Source organism: Solanum verrucosum, unplaced genomic scaffold (assembly GCF_900185275.1).
Source record: "Solanum verrucosum unplaced genomic scaffold, falcon-dt-bn FXZP01000062.1, whole genome shotgun sequence".
NCBI lineage: Eukaryota > Viridiplantae > Streptophyta > Magnoliopsida > Solanales > Solanaceae > Solanum > Solanum verrucosum.
The window spans coordinates 7,988,888-8,012,463 of NW_026020477.1; the positions used below are offsets into that span (position 1 = coordinate 7,988,888).

Sequence of the window (23,576 nt, forward strand, 5' to 3'; positions counted from 1 at the left end):
AACTGGTCCCCGGGGCAAAGCCACCTGCCATGACACCTTATCGTATGGCGCCCCCGGAGTTGGAAGAACTAAGGAAGCAGCTCAAGGAGTTGCTGGAAGCTGGGCATATCAGGCCGTCGAAGGCGCCTTTTGGTGCGCCTGTTTTGTTCCAAAAGAAGAAGGAAGGGACGTTACGCTTGTGTATTGATTATCGGGCCCTCAACAAGGTCACGGTGAAAAACAAGTACCCTATTCCGCTAATAGCAGATTTATTTGATCGATTGGGACAGGCCAAGGTGTTCACAAAAATGGACTTAAGGAAGGGTTACTACCAAGTCCGAATTGCTGAAGGTGATGAGCCAAAGACGACTTGCGTCACTCGTTATGGTGCCTTCGAGTGGCTGGTTATGCCGTTCGGCTTGACGAACGCTCCAGCCACGTTTTGTACATTGATGAACAAGCTGTTCCATCCCTTTTTGGATCAGTTTGTGGTCATCTATTTGGACGACATTGTCGTTTATAGCAACAGCTTAGAGGAGCATGTTGAGCACTTGTGCAAAGTGTTCAAGGTATTGCGTGATAACGACTTGTGTGTGAAGCGGGAAAAATGCAGTTTCGCCCAGGCCACTGTCCAGTTCCTCGGGCACACGATCAGCCACGGAGAAATAAGGATGGACAACGACAAGGTTGAGGCAATTCGAGATTGGGAGGCCCCGACGAAGGTACCAGAATTGCGATCCTTCCTTGGCCTCGCCAACTACTATCGGCGCTTCATATTCGGCTATTCTGCCATTGCTACTCCACTCACCGACTTGCTGAAAAAGAGTCGTGAGTGGGAGTGGACAGACCTATGTCGGGATGCCTTCGAAAAGCTCAAGGCTGCCATTATTGAGGAGCCTGTTTTGGCACTACCAGATTTCACCAAGGCGTTTGAAATTCACACCGACGCGTCTGATTTTGCTATTGGTGGTGTCCTAATGCAAGAGGGCCACCCGATAGCGTTTGAGAGCAGAAAATTGAACGATGCGGAGAGACGCTATTCTGCTCACGAGAGGGAGATGACAGCCGTAGTTCATTGCCTAAGGACTTGGCGTCATTATATATTGGGTGCTCACTTTATTGTTAAGACGGACAACGTTGCGACAACCTACTTCCAGTCCCAAAAGAAACTGACTGCCAAGCAGGCCCGTTGGCAAGACTTCTTGGCTGAATTCAATTTCACGTTGGAGTACAAGCCGGGGAAGGCAAATGTTGTAGCCGACGCTCTGAGTCGCAAGGCTGCCCTTGCTGCGATTATCAGCTCAACTGGCAGCAGCGTTACTAATGATATTAGAGAGGGCATACAACATGATCCCGTGGCAAAGCAACTTCTCGTTTTGGCCCAACAAGGCAAGACGAAGAAATTCTGGGAGGAAGATGGATTGATGTACACTACGGGCAGACGCGTGTACGTACCGAAGTGGGCTAGTCTTCGACGTACTTTGATCAAGGAAGGTCACGATACATTGTGGGCTGGTCACCCGGGGCAGAAGAGGACGTTAGCGTTGCTAGAATCGTCTTACTATTGGCCTCGAATGCGGGATGACATTGAAGTCTATGTGCGCACTTGCCTCGTTTGTCAACAAGACAAGGTTGAGACAAAGGCGCCGGGTGGACTGCTAGAGCCACTGCCCATTGCTGAGAAACCATGGGACAGCGTCACCATGGATTTCATCACGTGTTTGCCGAATTCGGAGGGGTTCGGGACCATTATGGTTGTTGTTGATCGCTTCTCAAAATATGCGACATTCACTGCCACAACAGCCAGCTGCAAAGCCAAAGAAGCAGCCCGGATATTCCTACGAGACGTCGTGAAACATTGGGGCATACCCAAGCACATTATTAGTGATCGAGATCCTCGATTCACCGGTACATTTTGGCGAGAGTTATTCAGCTTGCTTGGGTCAGAATTGCACTTTTCGACCAGTTTTCATCCCCAAACGGAGCGGATCAACGCACTATTGGAGTGTTATTTGCGGCATTATGTCAGTGCCAATCAAAAGGACTGGGCTAAGTTGCTGGACACTGCCCAGTTCTTCTATAACTTGCAGCGAAGTGAGGCGACGGGAAGGAGTCCTTTCGAGTTGGCTACTGGGCAACAGCCTAACACGCCACAATCCTTGCCCGTCGACGTCGGGTTGAAGAGTCCGGGTGCCTATCACATGGCAAAGGCCTGGGAGGAACAGGTCGACCTTGCACGGTCTTACCTTGATAAGGCAGCCCGGAAAATGAAGAAGTTTGCTGATCGGAAGCGGCGGCCAGTCGACTATCGCATTGGGGATCAAGTTATGGTGAAACTGAACCCTAGACAATTTAAGTCGCTGCGTGGAGTGAGTCAAAGTTTGATTCGCCGCTATGAGGGTCCGTTCGAGATTATTGCCAAGGCTGGCAAAATTTCTTATCGTGTTGATATGCCCCATCACTTGAAGATACACCCAGTTTTCCACGCTAGTCAGCTAAAACCATATTTTGAGGACGTGGAGGACAGGAATCGGGGGCAAACCGGTAGAGCTCAGATATTTATCACTCCACCAGCCGTGGACAAACAGATCGAGGCAATTATTGATCATCAGCTGGTTCGCGGCAAGGGCTGGAACAATTCGAGCTCGCAGTTCCTAGTCCACTGGAAAGGGACTGCACCGGAGGAGGCAACGTGGGAGAAATACGAGGACTTGTGGCAATTCCGCGACAAGGTCCATTCTTTCTTGCAGGTGTGTGGCGCCGGGGTCGTCGCCAAGTCAGGTGGGGGAGCGTGTACCGCCCCAGAAGGCGTTACATTAAAATCTAGCATTTTCAGGAGCGAGGCAGAATCGTCGAGTCTCAAACAGCGTACAAATTTTATTCCGTCTTTCGGAGATACTTTGGATACCCTTGAGGAGCAGGTTGTGACCATGACTCTCAGCCAGCAGAGGGCCCAGCAGAAGGACAAGGCTGCCTGAATTTAAGGGACACTCCACCATGCCTTTGACTTTGAAAAAGGACACACTTGTACCATTATTTTAGGGGAACTTGTCCCCAACGTTTTAGCTTAGATTTTCAGCTTTTAGACATATATAGTAGTGTTTCATTGTATGTAGAACACTTGGAGAAAATATCAAGAAAATTGGCACTTGCCTCCCAAAACTTGTTTCTTTTTTATTACTTTCTTGTTGGCTGTTTTGCGGACTGTTTTTAGACGATTTGCTGTTGCACGTTTGAGGGCGTGTTTGGGTGAGGACTGAGCTTACGAAGAGCTGTGCAAGCCTTCCTTCGCTGTCCCACGAGCCTGCGAAAAATAGGCCCGTGACAACTAGACTATGCTAGAGGGAACTCTTGGGCCAAATTATTTCTTAAGCCCAGCTTTAAGACAAACTACAAGACCTTTTCTGCAATACAATATTCAAAAGGACACTAACAAAATAATTTTATGCGACCATTGTTCTTCAATGACTGAAGGATTCAAAAGACTAAACCAGACAATTGAGAAACTAGAGACTGAGAAAGAAAAATTGACCCAACATATCCATTCATTACAAGAAAGAATACGGTTTTTACTTGAAAATACAAATTAAACCATACCATTACAAATTCAAGACAATTCATGAGGTGTACATTCCCCAAAAAAATGTAGAAAGAGCTATTGTATAAGCTAAAGGTACAGCTAGTCCCGTTCAAACGGTAGCGGGTAAAGACTCATCAAATCCGTTGATGGCTGACACTATGCCAAAAAGTGTAAGAATTTTGCCAGCAAGTTTCAATACGGTGACAGAAACAAGTAAAAAGACAAAAGGATTCTTACAAAAAAGAAAAAAAAAATAAAAAGATGGAAAAAATAATAAAAAGTTCCCTTTACAAGTTACTCATAGAAAAGACTAAGGAGGTGATACAAGAAAATATTATACGAGAAACCCCAGAGCCAGATCCAGCAGATTCTGATCACGAAGACACAGAGAGTAGAAGTGATGAAAATGATCTATCAATAGACCAATTTAATCGACACTACGACCCAAATGAAGACAATGATTCAGGAATGAGTTTTGATTCTGTAACGCTACACAACCTGGATACCTAGAGAAATACGTAAGCAATGATGTCAACACAAGAAGACAAAAGAATATGTAAGCAATGACATCATAAGCCACTATGATAAAGAAGATTCCACTACATGTCCACTACTAATAAAGAAGACTCCACTACCAAAAGAAGACAAAAGAAGGACCATTAAATTTTGAAAAAGTTTCACAAGCCATGTGACGATGGGGCCCAAAGAGCACCCGGCAGGTGAAGAAAATTTATTCAAAATTTGAAATCCGAACTTAAGATCCGGATCCTCAGCTATAAATAGAAGGCCATTTGCGAAAAGAAAGGTAGAGCGAAGAGTAAGCAGAGCATTGAGATTGATTAAGTTCAAAGTTCTAGTAAGAGTTAGTTTTACATATTCCCCTTCCCTTTCAAAAAAAAAAAAGAGTGTTTGTGTACAAAGAGTGTGAGTGTTTTAATTTTCAAGTAGCTGCAAGGTCACCCGGGGACTCCCGAAAGGGAAACTTCATTCCGACCATTATCATGTAAGTAGTTAACAGTTTTCTAGATCTTAGTAAGTTTCTCCCTATATTATGTATGTATTATTATGTACTGTTATTATGAATGTTTAATAGGATGTTTATATTACCATGATGTTCATATATTGTTTAAATTACTCTTAGTAAATGGTTAGTTCCTTATCTTCTTAGTAACCCCGATGGATTAGCCTGTAAATACCTAGGGAAGTTGAAAATCCGCTATGGTTAGGGAACCGAAAGGACTGTGTATCCCAGAGTGTGGTTAAAGAAACAGGTGCTAAGAACATGTGTTAAGGAAAAGAGATGAACAGAGTAAAAAAAAAAAAGTAAAGTAAAGTAATTTTGAGAGAAATTACATAGATTTAGTAACAAATCACTACTAAACAGGATAACGGAGCAGGAAGAGGGAGTACTGAGTAGGATTTTTACAACATATTTTACAAACGCAGCCCATTCAAACATCCTAGCGTATTCAAACATCACAACTTGATTATTAGTTATAAATTTATTTTTTTATATATTTAAACGTATTTTTACTAGTATATGTTCCACTTTCTAAATAGAAAGGAAGAGGTCAGTCACCAACAGGAGGAGGATATGAAAGAGAGTACCAACAACCATTCCACTCGAGCGGAACTTCTAACTGAAGTTGCTCACGTTTTTCAGCAGGGTCTGGGCTACGGGGTCCTTTTTCTATCTTATGCGTTCGGGGACAGCCCCTCATGGATGCTATCTATTCTAATTCGAACTTGTTGGATGCCAACTCGGCCCTTCGACTTATATATATAAAAAAAATTATGTTTTTTTTTTGGAAAAAAATATTCAAAATAATGTTTATGTTAAACTTAAATAACATTTCAAAAGTGAAAAGTAAGTTGTAAAAACACATTATACCAACATCTTTCCAAATTTATAATATACCTTCAAAAAGAAAATGTTGTGTTTCAAATTTTCATGGTCAACAATTAATTTTCAAATAAAGTGAAAATTATTTTATAAATAAATAAATATGTTTAAATGGGTCCTAAAAGTAGAAGTTAAAATAACAATGAAATATGAAGGCAAAATATTTTAATGTACAATAAATGAAAAATGGGAGGAAAAGAACCAAAAATAATTTTAGTGGTCAATTTTTATGAAATAAGTGACCATCCGGAGAATTAACTTGAATATTTTTATGCCCATAGCCTTTAATTGTAGAATAATAAAAATTATAATTTGAAAAACATTTTCTGTTAAAACAAATAAGTATTTTTTTTAATTTTCATCCAAACAAACTAAGGTATTAATTAAATTGATTTTTGAATAGAGCTTAGAAAAAAATCTAGAAAAAACGAGGAAAGAGAGAGAGAGAGTAGGAAAGAGAAACAAAACGCAAAGAAGGACAATAAAGCATGGGTCCCACAAATAAGAATATAATAGCAATAAAATAACCCCTCATACAACTAGTACTACCTCATACATAGTAAAAATTTCCAAAAACTTATATTGATAACACAACACGACTTTTTAAAATTATTGCTACGTTCGATAAATAGATGTAAATGGTGTTATTTTTTTCTCAAAAAATGAAGTAGGCAGCCAAATAAGGTGCCCAAGAATGTTTTATGAAAAGATATACAAGTAAGAGGAAATTTCAAAAACATCTATGATCAGAAATATAACGAGGCGTCTTAGCTATATTTTATTTAATTATAATTCATATCTACATGTTAAAAGGAGGAAATAAGTGAGAGCAAGATTGGGAGAAGGAGGAAGCGAGATCTAGGAGAGAGGGAGATAGACACGATTTGTATATCTAGTTGATAATATCACAAGGACAATTGATTTGTTTTTAAAAACTAGATATTAGAAGGAAAAGAGAGACTAATGAGATTAGGAGAGGGAGGACAGAGACAAGTGAGATTTGGAAGAGAAGCCAGAAAGATACAATTGTATCATATCAATAATTGTAACTCTGACTGATAATTGTATCACGAATACAATTGATTTGCATCAATGAATACAGCTGCATCAAAGATTGTTGTATTCAATTCCTTGATGCAAATCAATTGTATCAATTATATTAATGAACACAATCTGTATCGATGAATACAGTTGTATAAACAAAGACAATTGTAACGTTGTTGTAATTTGTAACAAACTGTTTTATTATTCATGTACTTTTGTATTCATCTATTGCCTTGTGCATCGTATTTATGTGTTATCGTGTGTATTTGTGGTACCATTTATATTACTGACGGCTAGTATTTGTGTCATTAACCATTATGATTTGTATAGTAGAGAGAGAAAGAGGCAAGGGGCGAGGGAGAGAAGGAGAAAGAAAAGAGAAATTTGTTATAAGATTCTAACTATAGCTACAAATATAATTCTCTTAAATTATAATTATTAATAGTAAATACATATCAAATATTTACTTTCATATTACAAAATCATTTTACCAATGAAAATTCTTGTCTAAAGGGGAAAAAGCACTCTAGAGGGCCCAAATCTGCTTCTCAATCTCTTTTGCACTCGTTGCGCGAAAACCCTAGTAACGTTACCACCTACCGTCTACTCTCCCTCTTTGGCCTTCTTCCCGACGAACAACAATGGCTTCCAGTGATCATACCATACTGCAATTTTCACCATCTTCAACCGGCATATCCGCAAAGGTTCACCCTTTAGTCATATTCAACATATGTGACTGCTTTGTCAGACGTCCCGATCAAGCCGACCGAATCATTGGCACTCTTCTTGGATCAGTATTGCCTGACGGTACTGTAGACATTCGCAATTCCTATGCCGTTCCCCATACCGAGTCACAAGATCAGGTTCTTTTCTCAAAATACAATTCTCCTTTCGTGTTTGGGGTCAATTTGGGCCTTTTTTTGGACTTATGATGAACGCTGATATCTGCTAGTTCAGTAGCTTCATTTTAATTTTAAAATGACAGATATAGAGGTACAGAAGTTTGGGGGCAGGGATAATGAGAGAGAATAGAGAAGAGACTATGCTACTGTGTAAATTTCAGTAAAATTATGATATAAAGAGGATTGCTCTAGATGAGTTGCTTAATTGTGATTTTAAGTTTTAGTGCAAAAATTGTGAGTGATTTCTAGTACAATTGTGTCTTGTGTGCATTTACCATTTCTCAAAAAGAGAAATTTGTGTTTTGTATGCATAGCTTAATGGGTAAGCATGCACACAAAATACTAAACAATAGGATTTTATATGGATAATATACAATAGTAGTGCTTCCTCTGTAGCTTAAAGTGTGTCTTTCTGCTTTATTTTTGTTTTCAAAGCATCATAGTTCTAGGGAAAACGAACAAATGAGTGTAATGATAAGTATTGTGCTAAAGTAATGGAAGAAAAAAGGAAACACATAATTGGCAGAGTTGCTAATATTATCCTATTTGATTGCATCAATCAACCCGTCAAATGCTTAATCTCTGTATAGGAAATTGTAATTTTTGGCACCATGTTTGCTCAACACGAAATACTTTTGTGACATGTCAGAAAGAAATCAGCCTTCCAATGAATAGGTAGCCCTGATTGTATTGCAGATTGATACCGAGGCAATGACTTTGACAGGAGAGGAGTGATCCTACTACATTATGTAAATATTTTGATGTTCACCAGTTCCGTATTTCTTCTTTTATGGTTTCTAGCATTTTAAATGGCATTGTATGTTTACCAATCATGGTGGCCATGATCAATTTGAACAAAAAATGCGAGGAAGGTAAATGCACATAGACGAGACGAGACGAGAATGTGAGTAGGGCAAAAGATTATAAAGAAGAAAAAACAGAGGGGATTGGAACAGTTGACTGAGATACCTTGAAATCTGCTAGCAAGAGGGTGAAACTTTACATCATGTCCTTTACTTATCCAAAAAAAAAAGTGAAATACTACATCATGTCCTTATCCAAAAAAAATGGCGAAACTCTACAACAAGCTTCTTTCTTCAATGTGAATTTTCTATTTTGTTTCCTTTTCCATGAGAAGCCAAAGTTGAAATCCTGGGGTATCTTTCTTTTAAGCGTGGATAATGTACTGCTGAAAGCCTTCTTGGGTGTGCCTCTGCCTCCTCCTCATATTATTTTATCATTTTTTTTAGGAAGGTAACACATATTCTATCATAGTAGCAAATCCTTATTTGGAGGTTGAAAAAAGTGGGGCTTGATACATGAATAGTATTGAACCACTCAACAGGTAACTAAAGAGAAAGGATGTCCTGTATTGCAATAAATGCCAATGATGGCATGGAGAGGAAATGCTGTTGGTCATTTTAGTTACTTGGAATATGAGGAAAATGGCTCTATGCAGAGGATTTCAGTATAACAAATAGATATGTTAAAGCTAACATGAACCACATATATATGTATTTAATTTGATTTGTTGGGATTAGTTACTTTGCCAGGAAAATAACTGATAGTTGTGATATGGGTAAAGAGCTGAATGATCTTACGAAATATTTTCAATGAAGTGTTGCCACATGCCAAAAGAATTAAAGGCTCAGTGTCCACTAGAGCTTAAGCACGAGGTGTGGTTAAAGCATGTGGTATAATGAAAGGAACAAACTAACTAGAATTACACATTTTAGAATTAAGATTGGAAGACACTACAAAAAGTGGAATATATGAACCAGAAACCTTATAAATCAAAGCTCAACCACCACTTGTTTCTCTGTTATACAAAAATGAAGCCTTGAGTTTCTAAGTGATATCAGTGTAGTGTTTTTCTTCTAATTCCATAAAATTTCCTATATCTAATCACTAAATCATTTCCATTCCTAATATTCCTGTGCAGTTGACTCAGTTCCTTGCTTTATTTTTACTGATTCCCTCTTCAAGATTAGCATGTGAGTATTAATGTGCATGCCTTAAAACATAGGTTCCTGGGCTAAAAGTAAATGTTATTTAAGCGAGGCAAAGCGCCTAGTGCTATTAAAGGCTCATTCGAGATGCGCTTAAGCCTCACGCAACATCAAGCCCGAGATGGGCATTTTTCTCACTTGGGGTGGCACTTCAGTGTATGTATCAAATCACTAAGGCATGCACGTGTATGACCATGGGTTCTACTTGAAGACGTCAACTATAAACAATAAATATAACAGCCAGAGAGAGATATTGATTGTGAAAGAAACTTCATCAATAAATTTGTTACATTATATGAAAGGAAATTTATCTGAAGTTAAAACGTCACCTCACAATCTATCTTTAGTCTGAAGGAAAAAAAATAAAAATTCTCTGGTCTGAAGTTAATAGAAGTCAATTGACTTGGCTAAAACTTAAAACTGCATCTAAATAATTATGTCAGGCTTTAAAGTTAATTTAACGATTTTCACTTCATATATTTCACTTGGTTGTAATTTCTTCTATTTACTTTTTCAATGTGATTGTTGTTTGTTCTTATTGTTGTTTTTTTTGTTGCTCCTTTCTTTACTAAAGCTCATGTTTTAATCCTAATTTGTACTCAAGGCCCCAGTAGACATTGTGCAGTTTTCTATGGTTTTTGCCTTTGACAGCACTGGTTAAGCGCCTAGTTTGCATGATATTGAGATTAAGCATGCATGAAGCAAACCTTTGATAACACTTAGATAGAGCAGTTTCTGCCTAATTGCTATATCTTTTTTCTTTCCCTTTTCCCCATGTTGCTTTGTGTTCTTAACTTTGTGATATGCGCTGAAATGTCATTTTTATTCCAGACCATATTTTTTTTTGTGTGAAAATTATGGACCGTACTTTTTGGATGTTTGTAATGCTCTTGATGACCTTTTTTTGGGTATTTTATCCTTCATTTTAGGTTGCCTTGGATAGTGATTACCATCACAATATGTTATCATCTCATCAGAAGGTGAATCCAAAGGAAGTCATTGTTGGATGGTAATTCCACCTTTCCGTTTTAATTTTGGGTTAATGTTTCTTTGTGTTGTCTTAGATCCAACTATTTCCAGATTTGGGTACTTTTCTGTGTTGCTGCAACATGAAGTCATTAGTGTCCATTACCCTTATAAAATAAATAGCACTGTATATTCTTATGTGCGTGATTAAAACTGGAATATGATATTTGGAGCATGCCATGCTTGATAATAGATGAAAAAGATGTCTGGAATGTGAACATATGCTACATTTATTTCATATATATATATTAAGTGGCAAAGTTGGGACTTCTTTGGGGGAAACTACCACAGATGACCATAGGTGGCTAAATTCTCATGATGCGTAATGCGTTCTAGAAATGCTCTACACATTGTTTACTCTTGTCATTTATCTTTTAACATTTTCCGTTCTAGATTTTATTTGAAGTATTGACCATAATATGTGTGTGTAGGCATGATATATGTATATATCAATATTTTGTTCAATATTCTAAACATTCAGTAACTTACAGTGGTTTCTTGATGTTCTACCTTTATATTTAACAATTTCCGTTCTAGATTTTTTTTGAAGTATTTGACCATATTATATATGCATGTGTAGGCATCACATATGTACAGTAAAACCTCACTAAATTGATACTCAGTTAATTAATAATTTCTCTAAGATAATAATTTCCTCCGGTCCCGACTTGGGTCAATGGAAAAAATCACTCATTTCGATAAGATAATAAAATAATATATTTTTAGATTACCCCTATATAAATATATGGTCTCATTAATATTATAAATTAATAATTCTTTAAAAGTACAAATATATCTAAGAAAATTTAGTGAAATATGATTTTGTTATGTTCTGCTTTTTGTTAAAATTTAAATCTAGTTGAAACTCATCTCTAACTTTTCTTATTGCATCCAAGAGTTTCGGTGTTGTATTTTCTAATTGCACCATAAAATTGTCTTTCCTTATGCGTAACTGGTTCCAAAGTTATTGTATCATCTTCAACTTTATCATCAACGTTGTTTTTCCAATAATATCCACAATTTGTTCTAAGCTCTGCATCTCTGAACATGTATCATTTTCACTCATCCAATAGGTTATTAACGTCAATTTTATTGCGGTAACCGAGATTATTAATCATGACCTCAAGTTCATGAATGGCGTTTTCACAAGTGGGTTCTTTCAAATTCTTTGAAAATTCATCCATGAACAATTTTTTGGTGTCGAAACACTCTGTAAATTAATAAATATTAATATATCGATTAAATAATACCTCTACAAAATAATAATATTTCATGGTCCCGCCTTTATTAATTTAGAGAGGTATTATTGTATACATAAATATTTTGTACAATATTCCTAAACATTCGGTGACTTATAGTAGTCTTGATGTTCTACATTCTAATATATTTCTCTAATTTTTTTATAAATCATTTATTTTTTAAAACACACAATTCTTGTGGCAGGTGCCCCCATCCTGGGACTAATGACTTCTTCCTTCTCCTACCCCCTTTTAAAATACTTTCATATCTACAAATTGCAGTGGATTTCCTTAGGTTTTTATGTACATCTATCCCCCCTTAATACTTTGGGGCTTGGAAGTTATGACCTTTGAAGGAAAGAGAGAGTATATCTTCTTCAATAAGTAGGTGAAGAAATTGAATGCTGTAGTTCTAGCGAGGTTAAGGATGCGACAGGAACTCTGTTTTCCAAGAGAGCTTCCTGCATTATGTTTTTGGAAGGATGTCTCTATCAGGGAAGCATATAGTAAACTTCATTTTGTTGCCTACTTTTGTTGCTCTTTTGAAATGTTCATTGTGGCTGTTTTGTTTTCTCCCTTTCCTTCTGCTAAAGGCTTTGATAGGGGTATCTCTATCGGGTAAGCGAACCTGCTAGTAAAAAGTGTCAAGGATGATATATTTGTGAATTTGTAGATGGGGATCGGCAGGAGAGCGTTGGAGGTGTATTTATGATACATAGATATGGTATCGTGGAAAGTTGTTATCGAGTGCTTGCATTTACATTCACTAATGAGCCTGTCAAACACTATGAAGATATGGTTGTGAAGTTCTATTTGTATAGACGGCTTAACAGACTATGCTTGATTACTTGATTTTACTATTTTGCTTTGGTCATGACACTTTTTATGTTATTTGAAGATACATGTCTTCAGTTTCGACAAAGCTTCTTTTTATGTTATTTGAAGATACATGTCTTCAGTTTCGACAAAGCTTTAGTGGGAGAAATGGTTGGATGAGGTTTGGGTTAGTGAACTTGCTTTGTGGAGATCTGTGATAATGGCGAAATAGGAGGACAAAAGCTGTGAAATATGCCTTATGGGTGCAGGATGTGGGTGAATATCTTTAAAAGTTCGAGTTTAGTGGTAATGTGTCATTTTGGCTAGGGGATAGGAGGAAGGTTAGTTTTTGGGGGTAACTTGTAGCGCGAGAATAACATTTTGAAACTTACTTTTCCCAACACTTTTTGAATATCATGTTAAGAGTTAACAGTCCAACAAGTTAAGAGGCTACATAATAGAGAAGTATTTTGGGACATGAGTTTTAGGAGGAATCCCCAAGATTGGGAGGTGATGGAATTCAAAGTTGAATTATTTCACAAACAAAGAACACCATAGGATCTTCCTGATGTCATGTTGAGGACGTGAACAATGGGGTATTTTCTGTTGAGTTATTTTAAGAGAAGCTTTTGATCATAAAAGAGGAAGCCTTTCCACATTCATTGGCATGGATTCCTGAGAAAGGTGTGTTCTTCACTTAGTTAGCAACAAAAAGGGTAATTTTGGTTAAGAACTTGAGAAAGAGGGGAGGATCCACAAAAGGAGTAATTTTGATGGCTGAGAACCTGTGAAAGAAGAGGATACAGTTATTGTTTCATGTGTGAGGATTCAAGTGAATACGTGGATTATCTTCTTCGATATTATTGGGTAGCTTCTCGGTTATGGTGGAAAATTTTGAGATGGTTTGGAATACAATCTATTAAGTGAAAGAACTGTTGTTCACCTGGAACTAGGCAAGGCAGAGGAGGAGAAGTAGGGCTTGGAAGGTTGCTCCACTCGCATTTATGTGGGTAGTTTGGAGAAAAAGAAATAGGAGAGCTTTTGAGGGTGTATAAAATATTCTTGCACAGTAAGGAATAGCCTCTTATTATCCCCCTTTTATTGGTGCATCGTGTGTTTCCTTTATGTATAGGAGATTAGTGACGTGTAGACAATCATAATCTTTTTTTAGGTTTTCTATTTTTTGTGTACCACTGCTAGTATTTGGGTGTTTATGCCCAAAGTGCAATAAAATCTTGTTTACTTCATAAAGGAAAATTGAATTCACTGTACGAATAGCAGTGTTATCAAAGGAGCGATTTAAGCGTGCTTAAGCCCTGAAGCGAGGCTCAAAACATGTTGAGCACTTTGCCTCGCTTTATGTGCGCTTCAATGATGTCATCAAGGTTCTAAGACAAACTTTTCCTTGCCAATGAGCCTCTTATGAAGAAATGACACTAAACAATTGATATTACACTTTATCATAATTTTTTTTCAATTTCTTTGGTCATATATTTGTCATTCTTGTTTATAATTATTAGTCTTGGACTAAACATATACATTTGTATTTTTTTTCTCCCTTTGCGCTTTGCCCTTAAAGCCCCTACAGACCTTAGAGCTTTTTTGCGCTTTTCGCCTTTGATAACACTGATGAATAGTTCCATAACAGAATACACCTACTTGTTGTCTTCATGACTTAATAGTACTGGGTGCTGGTTACTATATGTTGCATATTACATAGTCGAATTCTTGCTGTCATTTGTCCATACTTTCTAATTGCTTTTAACTTCCATTTGTCTTGAATATTTACTGCATCCACCAAAGTCATTCATTGATCTGTGAACTTTCTACTTTATGTAGTAGTGAATGAGTCAAAGGTTGTAATGCTAGAGCTAATGAAACTGTGAATAACTGATACTTGAACTTCACAGGTTTTCTACTGGTTTCGGAGTAACAGGTGGTAGTGCTTTGATTCATGATTTTTTTTCTAGAGAAACTACAAATCCGATACATTTGACCATTGACACTGGATTCACAAATGGAGAAGCTTCTGTAAAAGGTTTTGTTTCTGTGCATTTGTCTATTGGAGATCAGCAGCTTGCTGCACAATTTCAGGAAATTCCATTGGATCTGCGCATGGTTGAAGCTGAAAGGATTGGATGTATGTCTCCACTTACCTCCCGTACCATATAGGATAGTCTATTTTTTCTTGAATATTCTTTGTGTTTCCTTTTTGTTTTTTAATTTTTTCCCATAAACTGATATCAGGGAATTGTAGTTGACTGAACTTTGAGGGGTTGGGGGTGGGTGAGTGGGGAATCTGGTTGGGAAGTGTTAATGATTTCTTGCTTAGCAGTTTACTGAATCCCCAGTACATTAGTTCATTATAATAATTTTGGTGATTTAATTTTCATCCATCCAAAGGAGAAATGTAAAAGTAGCCATACTCTAAATATATTCCATTATAAAGAGTAAGAAGTAGCATCTTCTCTGTGTTTGGTGGGAGCACAAGTCATGTTAATTACCTTTGCAGTTTACACAATGAAGTTTCTCACTGGATTTCTCTTAATGCTCCTTTACTTTAGTTGATATACTCAAGACGACTGCGGTAGAGAAACTTCCCAACGATCTTGAAGGAATGGAAGCCTCAATGCAAAGATTACTTGCTCTGATTGATGACATCTACAAATATGTTGATGATGTTGTGGTAACTGAACTTGCCGTACTAAAATTTTGCACTTGCAGTACTCAATTTTTGCACTTGTTTTTCTCCTGTTTAAGTCATTTTCGATATTGATATTCCTTTTCAGGAAGGACGTGTGCCACAAGACAATAAAATCGGAAGGTTCATATCTGATACCGTGGCTTCCCTTCCCAAGCTCTCACCGCAAGATTTCGATAAGCTTGTTAATGATGGTCTCGAGGTAGTTGCTTGTTACTTTTAAATTGGATATTGCTAAAGTCCAATGTTTCCGACTTTCCTCCCTATTCCCTCTCCACCCTGCCTAACCAAGTGGAAATGATGGAAAAGAAAGTACGAATGTAGACATATCATTTTATTTCTCCCTAGTTTTTATGCACTGTAGTTAGAAATGTCAGGAATCACCTTTTGGTGGTTAATTTGTGGAAATGAGACGTACTTTAGTGTCCCTCCACTTAGCTTTGTGGCAATTTCTGCCTTGAGCTAATCCTTTCAGCAAGTTCTGCTTCAATATCTTAAAGAATAAAGTTTCTCATTCTACTTGAGACAATTTTAGGTATGAGAAAAAAGTGAGATTCTCTTCCCTTTTCTTCTTGCCATGATTTTCCCAATCCATTCACTTGGTAGCTGGCCCCTCCACCTCGCAGGTTCTTACCCCTTATCCTAACCATCTAGACCCCTTTCCCCTTTCCTCCTTCCCAGTTTGAAATAGTGCCCCGTTCAACCTAAAACATCACCCTTAATTGACCAGCAGCAGCTTAAGTTCCTGCAAGAATGACAGTTCAGTTGGTAATCATACATCTTTTACTGCCTCTTAAAAGGTAAAGTAAAAACTGAGATGTGTCAATCTTGGGTAGAGAATCTGGAAAATGTAGTCTTTTTGTGTGCTTTTGAATTTTCATAAAGTGTGAATTTTGACTGGTTTATTGTGCTTTTCATTCCTGACCATTTCCTCTCCTTGTAAGACTTCAGTCTTGGTTCTTTTCTTTAGTTTTAATCAAAATAACTTTCGACTCCCCAACCACCAGACCTTCCCCACTCTCCGCTCAACTCTTCCTTTTTTTTCTCTCTTTTCTGTTTGCAAATTTAAATTTTGTATGATAGAATACCATATGATCTTTCATATTAAGCACATGTATGTGGACGAAACATTGTGATTCTGTTGTGTTAATAGAATGTAGAGTAAGGGTCAAGTTGCAATATCATGAAGTGTTTGTGCTACAAAAAAGGGTCTTAGGGGCTAGGGCTGTAAGTTCCTTCCAAGCAAAAAGTTGAAGTTGCTCTGAGTGGTCGTAGAATTATTGTGTGGATGTGGGCGCCCTGAAATTCTTGCGTCTAATGAGTTTGTCAGTGACTATTAATATGCATGAAGCTTAAATCAGACCGGGTTGGCTGAACCTGAATTAAACTTTCCTTGCAGGATCAATTGCTCTTGCTCTACTTGGCAAGCCTCACAAGGACACAACTGAGCTTCGCAGAAAAACTAAACACTGCTGCCCAAATCCTGTGATGATGATTAATTCATTCTTCATTTTGTAGTGCAACATGGAAAATTTGTCTAGGTAACTGATTTTTGGTCAGAATGATGATGAGGGTTGGTCCTTTTGACCAACAGGGTGTCATCTGCTTGGAGAATTGTATGCTATATTTCGTTATTAGTTTACATTGTAGCTTCTTTGATTTCCCCCTCGGTTTGTACAAGATAAATATCATAAATGGTGAAGACTGAGGTATACCTTAGCCTACTTTGATCTATTGAGGATGAGTTTTAATCTTTTTTTGAATGTGCCTGAAATCGCTTTATTGAGCGTTGGCATTAGTTTCTTTTCAACTTTTATTTTGTTGGATCTATTGTTTTGAACCTCATTTGTTAGTAATGAGAAATGTTTAGTCTGACACTTGCCTAAAAAAAAACATACCCAGTGTTGAGTGTATGTGGACCTTCATCTCTATATTATTGTAGAGATAGAGAAGTTTACCAAAGGTCTTTATTGCAAATCAGTTTGAAAAAGAGAATGAAGAAATTAAAGTAGTAACATCAATGAAATAAAGCAAAATGAAGAGTATATAATATATAGAAGAGTGAATAGTAATGACAGTGAAATAGTGTGATAATTGAGCGCAAAAAAACACAAGTGTTAACCGAAATAGAAGAAGAAGAAACTATAGAATAGTGCTAATACTATTGGTAAAAATAGGTACAAGTATGGCCACCAAGTCGATCTTGCTGGAAAACACTCAGATACTTTACATCTCTCGACTCACACCATTAATCAACTTCTCACACCTCTTCTTTGGGTAGTCTACATCTCCTCTTCACGTGCCTAAACTATCTCATTCTTATTTCTCTCATCTTATCCACTTCAGAGGTCACTCCCACCTTATCCTAAATATCTTCATTCCTAATCTTATCCTTAGTCAAACACTTCCTTATTTGCACGAAATACTTTCCATTTTGAGACATCTTAGAATGGTAAAAAAAAACTATTTCTGAATTTATGTAGTACTGTACAATCTAATACAATTTAACTCATTTAACTAGTAATTATTCAACTTATTTAAACATCATTGTGATGCAACCTTTGTCGAAAAACATCATATTAATGTTTAAATACTTTCTACCTCCAACTTTAATGTTAAACATCAATGTGATGCTACCTTTGTTGAAAAACATCATATTGATGTTTAAACATTTTCTACCTCCAACTTTAATGTTATGGGTTCAAGTGACTAAATGAACACAAAAAAAAAAAATGGAGACGGTAAAAAAAAACTTCGTCAAAAAGCAGGAGAATTCATTAACGATTTATTTATGTAGTCTCAACTCTCAAGTTTCAACAATATGAGTATGTTGACATAACTTATGATCATACATTTTTATATTGAAGTAATAACAAGTTTGGGAGATTTAAGTAGTTCAGTTGGTTGGTTACACGACTTTCACCTTATTGGTGAGAATTCAAGTCCCCACTTTATAATTTCCTCCCCTTTTTCTTTCCGCTACCTCTATGTAATAATGTGTTTTAAAAAAAAGTAAGTTTGGGGGTATCATCATTTGTATATTAGAGTAAAAATTGGAGTTCAAATCCTTTGATTAAATATTATTCAAACGGTCAAGTATTAAGAAGACTTAAAATAAATCACTTTGATAATTTTTCTCCTTTCTTACAAATAAAAAGTACCGTGGAGAGAAATTTTGATAATTTAGTTGATTGACTACTTGACTTTTTACTATAATAGGGGTGTCAAAAGAATATGAAAAATTGACCAAATCAATCGAACCGATTTATGCTATTTTTTCAATAAAATCGTGAATGCTTATTTAAGTGTGTTATTCGGAAAAATTGGATGGTCTTTTTAATTTATGAAAAAAATTGAAAAATTCCCTAACCGAACCGAATAACCTTACATGTATGTAAATATATTTTATATATTAACAATATGTTAAATTTAATATATAGATATATTTTATAATATTTTTCAAATATAAATATAACTTAGGTTTTAGGCCTCTAGTGACTAGACAACTTTGGATTTTGCTCTTTAATTAGCCTTTACTTAATTATGTTGAAAATTAAAAGATATTGTAATAGATACTCTATCAAACAATACAACAAAACCTATCCACACACTCCTATTAAATATTTAACAATACGGCAACAAGGTTTTACATTCTTGCCTTTTCGGTGAAAAATTAAAGTGCTTCATCAGGAACATATTTCTGAAAGAAATATATAAATAGTAGTATATTTTGAGGTGATATTTTAAAAGTAAAAAAAAAAGGGGGAACTTTCACAAATAGCTATTATAATAAATTTAATTATGCTCCATAGCTATAGTTTGTATATTTACGGGTTGTAGCTACAGTTTAAGTTGTCTCATTTGTATAATTCGCGGATTTGTATAATTTGTAGGTTTATATAATTTGCGAATACATTTGTATAATTCGCGGGTACATTTGTATAATTCAGTTATTTTTGTATAAATTCGAAATAACGAATTTATACAATTACAAACATCAGAAGTGTAAACAGTTTATATAAATTCTATTATACAAATTCCAAATTATACAAAAGTTATACAAATTCCGAATTATACAAACGTGCGAATTATACAAAACTAAAAAGTTGAGCTGTGTAATTCTAAAAGTAGGTCACAAATTATAATTAAGGTAAACTATAGTTATGTTAACTAATTAACTAGTATATATTTGCTTATACACGTAATTTTCCCAACAAAAAAAGAAAGTTAATCGAACCGTATCGATACCGAAGAGAAACCAATATAATTGGAATGATTTTAATATGTCTGATTTTAGTTATATATTATAAAATACCCAAAAAAATTAAAATAATGTAATTTTAAAAAAATAACCGACCGTGTACCATTGACATCCCTAACTATAACAACAAAACTACTACAGTAATAAAGAAGTAAGAAGTACACAAGTCAAGGCTTCTAATGTACTCCATTGACAAAGTAAGAATATGCAATGAGTGGAGTGAATAACAATTAATGTGTGATAAGTTGATGGATTTGAAGAGATTAGTAAAACAAAATAAAATAAAAGTTGTTTCCATTAAAAAAAATCCTAACCTCCAACCATCTTTTAAAAAAATACTTCATAAGAAATACCTTTATTTTCAATAATTACCAACGACAAAAACACTTATAAAATGAGCATATTTTAAAACTTTAACCAAACAAATTATAAAACTCAAAATAGTGTAATCATGTGGATGATACATGAGAATTAATATTTATAAAATACTTTATATATTAAGATAATAAAGGAATAATTTGAAAACAAATATACCTTAAATCTAAAACAAGTAGACATAACATGTATGAATAGTCAATTAATTTTTTTGTTTGGTCCCCTTCCATTCCTCTTTGGTCCAAATAGTTTAAATGCATTCAATATTAATATTTTAAGCTCACATGGATAGAGTTATTATAAAATTGTTTGAAATTTTTTGATATTGATGCTGATTTATAAGATTGATTTTGGAGGTGGGTGATGTTTGAATTTTTTATATAAATTGATAGAGTCCTTCAATTGATTTTCAAATAAAAGTTAGTATTTATAATTTTTTTAAAATCAATGGACGTCTCTCAATATTAACTGACCCACTATTTAATGTAGTTTAGTCCATCGACTCTTACTCCGTTTTAGGTCATAACTAACGGGTGTCCGTCAATTTTGACCTATGATTTCGACCTGTTATTAATGTTGTTTCAAAGTGTATTTTGACTTGTCCAAGTAAAAGCCCATTTAAAATTTGATTTGATTTATGGGAAAAAATTATATATTTTAAAATTATTTTTTTGCTTGATATGTTATATACCGTAATAAAGATTCTTTAAAAGTATGTTGATAATTTAACAAATTAATTTAAAAAACTAAAGTTGATAAGAGTTAAATGGATTAGAATATGAACCATTTTTCTTCTCCTTTGATGAGTTGTTTCCACTATTATAGGATACAATTTGACACCTATATTTTTTTGTCCTTGGGAATAAACATCATAAAACATAAAGAATCTGTAGCAAATAAACAAATATACTAAAGTAAGGTATTTCCAAGTTACATTGCAATGAAAAAATAAAAGAAATAATGCATTTTAATAAATATTAATAATAAAAAAAAAGAACCACTCATATATATGTATCCTTCTAACCCTTATAATTGCTAACTATTCATTCAAAAAGAAAATCAAAATAATAATAATAAAAAAAAAAAGGAACCACTCATATATATGTATCCTTCTAACCCTTATAATTGCTAAATATTCATTCAAAAAGAAAATCAAAAGACTATTGGTACAAAACTTTTAACTATCAAAACCTAATTTCAAATTAATTATTTGAAATTCGAATTATCACAAAATAATAATTTCAATTTGGTATGAAACTAGACTCTATCAAACGTAAAATAATTATCAATTCAAATTTTAGACTAGAGATCTGCAAGAGCCTAACTTCCTTCCAACAGGCTAGCATGAATAAGTTGTAGCTTTGTATAGTTATAAAAAACATAAAGAAAGGCATTTACAAAATACCTTTTAACACTTTGAGGGTATTATATAGTAAAATGTAATTTAACTTCAATAATTTTAACACAAATAAAACTTACCCGCATCTGGTGTATACATGACTTTTACTTTATTAAATCATGTAACTATGAAAATTGCATTAATTTGATATATACACTAGGTGTGAATAAGTTTTTACCATGTTGACTATAATTAATAATAATAAAAATTAAAGTATGTAAAATTGCCTAAAAGATGTGAAAATATGTGAAAATAAAGGAAAAAGGGAATAAAACATTCTTCATTCTTTGGTGGCTAAATTATAATTTCATCATTTTTCTCTCAATTTCTTTTTAGTTTAATTGGTTATGTTGTTAAATAAATAAAAATCTAAGAGAAAATGACAAAAATAGTCCCTTATGTTTGAATCCATCTTTAAAATAGTCCTTTAAGTATGAATTGAATAGTTTTAGTCCTTTAAGTTTGTTAAAAATTACTTTTTCTGTCTCAATTTATTAACACATTTTTCTTTTTAGTTTTTCCAAAAAATAAAAATAAAATTAAATAAAGGACTAAAACTATTTAGTACATATTTTAAAAATTATTTTAAACCTAGACTTAGATATGATTATGATTTCATTAAAATTGCAGAAATATGACAGTGTCAAAGAACATGGAAAGCACCTTCACTTAATTAAAATCAAATATTTAACATGTTTATTTTTGACACACTACAAAAGATCATTAAATTCCAGGCAAACTTAAAAGTCATTTATTTATATATTCAAACATTCCAGGTGTATGAATTAAATAAACATTGACTTATCCGGTCATTTTTATTTGTTAATTTTAGATTTTACACGCCCTTAAAACACTACAAAAGGAACCCCAATTATCAACAAAAAAATTCGTTGGTAAATTGATCAAATTGGTTGGCAAATTGAGTTACCAACCAAATGCCAACTTATATTAATCCGTTGCTAAAAGGCTCATCGGTAAATATTACCAACCGATTTTAATTTGTTGGTAAACTTACCAACCAAAAATCAATTGGTAAACACCCAAAGATGTTGTTACAAAATTTTGAAGCATGGCCCTGAAATTTCCGTTGGTAAATTCACCAACTAATTTTTGGTTAGTATATCATTAGTACCTTTACTAACGAATTGAACAGGAGTTGGTAAATTTTTTTCTTCATTATTCGATTCCGTTGGTTGGTAATTTACCAATAAATTTTAAATACTTTTTTTTTTTGTTTTCCATCCGGTGTCCGGTACCCACACCGGAGCCCGACTAAATCCGAATTCACACTGATAAGTCTCACGCTCCCTAACAAAGGCGACTCCGTACCCAAGGGGAATCGAACCTGAGACGAGACCTCTTGGTTAAGGATGAAGGAGTACTTACCACTCCACCACAACCCTTGTTGGTAATAAAATTTAAATACGTTAGTATGATTATTTGTTTTTCTAATAAATTTACTAATTGATTGTTAGTTTGTTGGTAGTATATCATTCAAGTTCAATGTTAGGTTAGTAATTGATTGACAATATGTTCAAAATATCATTAACTGAATGATTATTCAATAGTAAAATATTTATTAATTTATTGCATTTAAAAATCTAAGAGCACGAATATAAATCCAAAAATATTAATTTCAATTTTATAAATCATATTTGAATGAAACAATGTAAAATCTATGATAACAAGTTAAATTAATCTCAATATGACACATATCATTATATTAAAAAATTTAATTTGAGCACGTTTATAAAAAATATTGACCAAATCTAAATTTTGGCCAAAATTTAAAAGTTAAAACGCCTAACAGCACAAACTGAAAATGGAAGCCTCAAAACTTGAACCAACCATCCTATTAGATATAAAAATGACCTTCCAAAGCTAATCGCGCTGACGGAATTCTCATCAGAGCATGTTTACAAAAAATGTTAAGCAAAGTCAAATTTTGGCCAAAAGTTAAAAGTTAAAACCCCTAACGGTACAATCTGAATATGAAAACCTCAAAATCCAAACCAACCATCCTATAAGACGAAAAATGACCTTCCAGAGCTAACTGCGCTAACAAAATTCAAATTTGAGCATATTTCCCAAAAAAATTGACCTAATTCAAATTTTAGCCAAAAGTTAAAAGTTAAAACGCTTAACGACACAAACTGAAAATAAAAGTCTCAAAATCCGAACGAACCATCCTATGAGACCAAAACTAAACTTATATGGCTAACCGCGGTGACAAAATTTCAATTTGAGCATGATTACCAAAAATATTGACTAAAGTGAAATTTTGGCCAAAACATAAAAGTTAAAATGCCTAATGACACAAACTAAAAATGGAAGCCTCAAAAC

At 34.7% G+C, this 23,576-nt stretch overlaps 3 protein-coding genes across 4 annotated transcripts in view; 2 read left to right on the top strand and 1 right to left on the bottom strand.

The window, feature by feature from the left end:
- LOC125809192 (uncharacterized) overlaps positions 1–23,576 on the top strand; it is a 511,850-nt gene that overhangs the window by 481,676 nt on the left and 6,598 nt on the right. The gene's annotated exons all lie outside the window — the stretch shown is intronic.
- Positions 1–23,576, bottom strand: part of LOC125809132 (E3 ubiquitin-protein ligase BRE1-like 1) — a 139,115-nt gene that overhangs the window by 88,459 nt on the left and 27,080 nt on the right. The window lies entirely within an intron of this gene.
- Positions 7,012–16,961, top strand: LOC125809182 (eukaryotic translation initiation factor 3 subunit F-like). Its single transcript, XM_049488840.1, has 6 exons — positions 7,012–7,369; positions 10,347–10,426; positions 14,408–14,637; positions 15,062–15,183; positions 15,287–15,400; positions 16,598–16,961. Exons 1-6 carry the CDS (start codon positions 7,148–7,150, stop codon positions 16,685–16,687), a joined length of 858 nt encoding a protein of 285 aa, XP_049344797.1. The 5' UTR covers positions 7,012–7,147; the 3' UTR covers positions 16,688–16,961.